At 45.1% G+C, this 3,059-nt stretch overlaps 1 protein-coding gene across 2 annotated transcripts; it reads right to left on the bottom strand.

Moving 5' to 3' along the window:
* Window positions 1–1,373: 1,373 nt before the first annotated feature.
* Window positions 1,374–2,811, bottom strand: LOC138748274 (C-C chemokine receptor type 2-like). Of its 2 annotated transcripts, XM_069908145.1 has the most exons (3): window positions 2,756–2,811; window positions 2,228–2,325; window positions 1,374–2,122 (listed from the first exon to the last, which is right to left on the bottom strand). In XM_069908145.1, exons 2-3 carry the CDS (start codon window positions 2,246–2,248, stop codon window positions 1,451–1,453), a joined length of 693 nt encoding a protein of 230 aa, XP_069764246.1. In that variant the 5' UTR covers window positions 2,249–2,325; window positions 2,756–2,811; the 3' UTR covers window positions 1,374–1,450. The 2 variants fall into 2 exon arrangements, with proteins under 2 accessions (XP_069764246.1, XP_069764245.1); XM_069908144.1 differs by having other exon boundaries at window positions 1,374–2,325.
* Window positions 2,812–3,059: the final 248 nt, after the last annotated feature.

Here is a 3,059-nt window from a genome sequence, read left to right on the forward strand (position 1 = left end):
ATGGGTAAGTTCATGTAATTTCCCTCAGTCTCTGTAGGTTATTGACTGGTTATCTGAACTGTACATTTACCCCTTGCATATTATGTGTGTGGAGAGGTTTACCTAGCATATTGACCCTGTTGTCCAGTTTGCACCCCCAAAATAAATGTGTGCTTTGTACCTTAATTTTGGTCTGGTTCTTAACCTGTGGGGCCTACACGAACCCAAACAACATAGGTATATCATGAAAAGGGAGTGTGTTGTTAGTGTTGGACCAAGCAAATTTGATGTCATGGTTGAACTTGGCAGCAAAATGGATAAATTTGAGAAGCTCATCAGGGGTGCATGATACAACACCAAATTAATCATCCATTTAGCGAAGAAAGAGTTGAGGGAACTTGGCTTGTAGCGTGGACTACTCCACATAGATAACAACAACAAAAACAATAGAGATAGCTGGGGTCCACGTGGACAAATTTTGATGAATCAGAAGTTATTGAGAGTGAGACCAGTTCTGTCAGCTTGAGGAGGGTGATGGCGTAGGTTGCATCTATTGTCTAGAAAGAACAGAAAAGTTTTGAGGCCTTAGTTATGGGGGATGGAAGTGACTGGATATCCATGGTAAAGATGAGATGGTTCAGGGACTGGAAATTTTTGAAGTGATGGAGGGCATGTGAAGCATCTTGGTGGGGACAGAATTGACCAGGTGAATAAAATGGGGTCATTGTAAGCTGATAACAGATCGGTGGGGCAGGAACTTCAGAAAGGATTAGTCTGGCAGGGCAATTGTGTTTATGGATCTTGGAAAAGAGGTAGAAACGGGCAATGGGAGGTTGGGAAACAAAACGTTGGAGGCCATGTAGATTGATGATCGCAAGTGATGAGTTCAGAGATGGTGCGTGATACAGTGGGTTAATTAGTTATGTTGGATTCCTGTTGGAGGGGTGAGTACAAGGAAGTGTCTTATATGTAAGGTATTTCTTTAGCCAGATCGAGGACGGTGCACCAAACAACAGCGCTACTTTTGATTGCGGCTTTGATCGTGGGGTTGGGATTAGTGCAGAGGGAGTAGAGGGGATTAAATTGATGTGAGTGAGGGGAGTGCTGAAGTGTGTGAGCTAGATGTCTCGACCGACGTTGGAAATTTAAAAGCCCAGAGCAGGTAGAAGACTGGAACGAGGCACCCAAGAGTAAGAATGAACTTTAAAGCGGGGGAAGGGGTTCGCAGTGCCGCGGAGAATCCTATTTTTAGTGAAGGCCAGGGAGAAGGAGCCGACGGACGAGGAGTTCAGCATCGTTGAGCTGTGCGTGAATAGGGACGGGGTGATGACTGGGTGTCCAGTATGAACTCCAATTAATTGAACATAAAGTGTTGATAACTGAAATATCTCCAGAGGTATTTATTTATTTTTTTAAACAGCCTTGATTAGGTATTTTGAAGCTCAAGAAAGTTTTTAATTGTGTTTACGATTCATTTCAAGTGTTTCACATTGCAGATCAACAGGTATCTCGCCCCTTTCTTCAGCTCCTCCCTGAATTTCCTTTGTGTCAGCCCATAGATACAGGTGTTTGTGCAGGTACTGAGCATCTTCAACATCACCCCAAATTGTTGCAGGATATACATCGGAGTGCTGAAATACTTATCCGTATAGGAATAGTTTTCCTTTGGCAGTGTCATAGAATATATAACTTGGGGTGTCCACGTTAAAATGAAATTGGCGGATAGAGCGAAGAGCAAAATCACCGACTTCCTCCGTTTCTCCATCTCGGGATCTTTCTTAAACTCACTCTTGCATCGCAGTTTCCGACGGAGCCTATTCACCGCTACAATGTGTCTGACGGTTAATGTATTAAATATCAGAATTAAACCGAATGGTAAGACCGGAGTCATAATATTTTCAAATAGTCTGTATGCTGCCCACACCGGCGCCCTCATGTATTCGTGCGAGGGGACGCAGCGCCGTGGATGGACTGCGAAGTAAAATGGGCCATTCTGAGCACAGCTCACCGCACCCACTGCAACTATCACCACGGTGGCTGTTCTGACCGTGCAGTATTTGATTTGCAGCTTCTGACAGCAGATGGCGATGAAACGATCGACAGTGAAAGCCACAGTGAACCAAACGGAACAGTCCGTGTTTACCTGTTGCAGGGCAAAGGTGACGGAACATATCGGAGTTACGAACAAGAAATTCGCGAACAAATAGATAAAATTAATCTGATGCATTATAACGGCAACGATAACCACCATCAGATCTGCGACCGCCATGGCTACAAGATAGCGAGTGAGGCATTTGGAGAGGCCACAGTTTCGGAGTGACAGGATCACAATCGCAGTTACATTAACTGAAAGAAATGAGCAAAAATAGCGTTACGTGCACGTGCGAGAAAATGATCTGCCTCACCTTATATGCAGAAAAGTCTTAATCAGGCGTTCCGGCAGCTCACAAGCCCGCCTGCGCTGATCGAGATTGGTTGTGGTTGACTGTTCGAACTGACACCCCATTGTCTAAGTTCCCGGATCAAGTTACAGCGAGAAATCTGGAGGCCGATCCAGTTTGGAATATGACCATGATGCTCTCGGAGTGCGGAGGTGGCCCCCTCAGTGAACAAAGGGAACAATAACTTTCTCTCTGTCCCCTGAAATCATCTCATTAACGGGGTTGGTAGAATAGTTGATAGCGAGCAATGTTGACGATATATAATGGAACAAATTCTGAATGGCGCCACACCTGATCACAAGACAGGCTTTTGATGAAAGAAAACGACATCTTACCACGCTACATGAAAAGCTTCCCAAGGCTCGGGACAAGAACGGACATCGTCCCATTTGAGTTGATCTGGCTTCTCTCCCTTCCGGAACAGGGTTGCCATCAATGCGCCTCGTTCGTGGGGAACAGAGGGCAGAAGATGGTTTTTGTTCAAGGTTCTGTTCCTCTAATTTTCGAGCGGCCTCAGCCGGAAATTGAATTGCATGGTACCATGGACAGTTATATCAGGAAGAGAATGGGGCGGGGACTTGATACCATCTGCAATTTGGAGGAATGGAATTAAAATTGACTTCTTCTCTTCCCAATATC

The sequence above is a fragment of the Narcine bancroftii genome, chromosome 13 (genome assembly GCF_036971445.1).
Source record: "Narcine bancroftii isolate sNarBan1 chromosome 13, sNarBan1.hap1, whole genome shotgun sequence".
Classification (NCBI taxonomy): Eukaryota; Metazoa; Chordata; class Chondrichthyes; order Torpediniformes; family Narcinidae; genus Narcine; species Narcine bancroftii.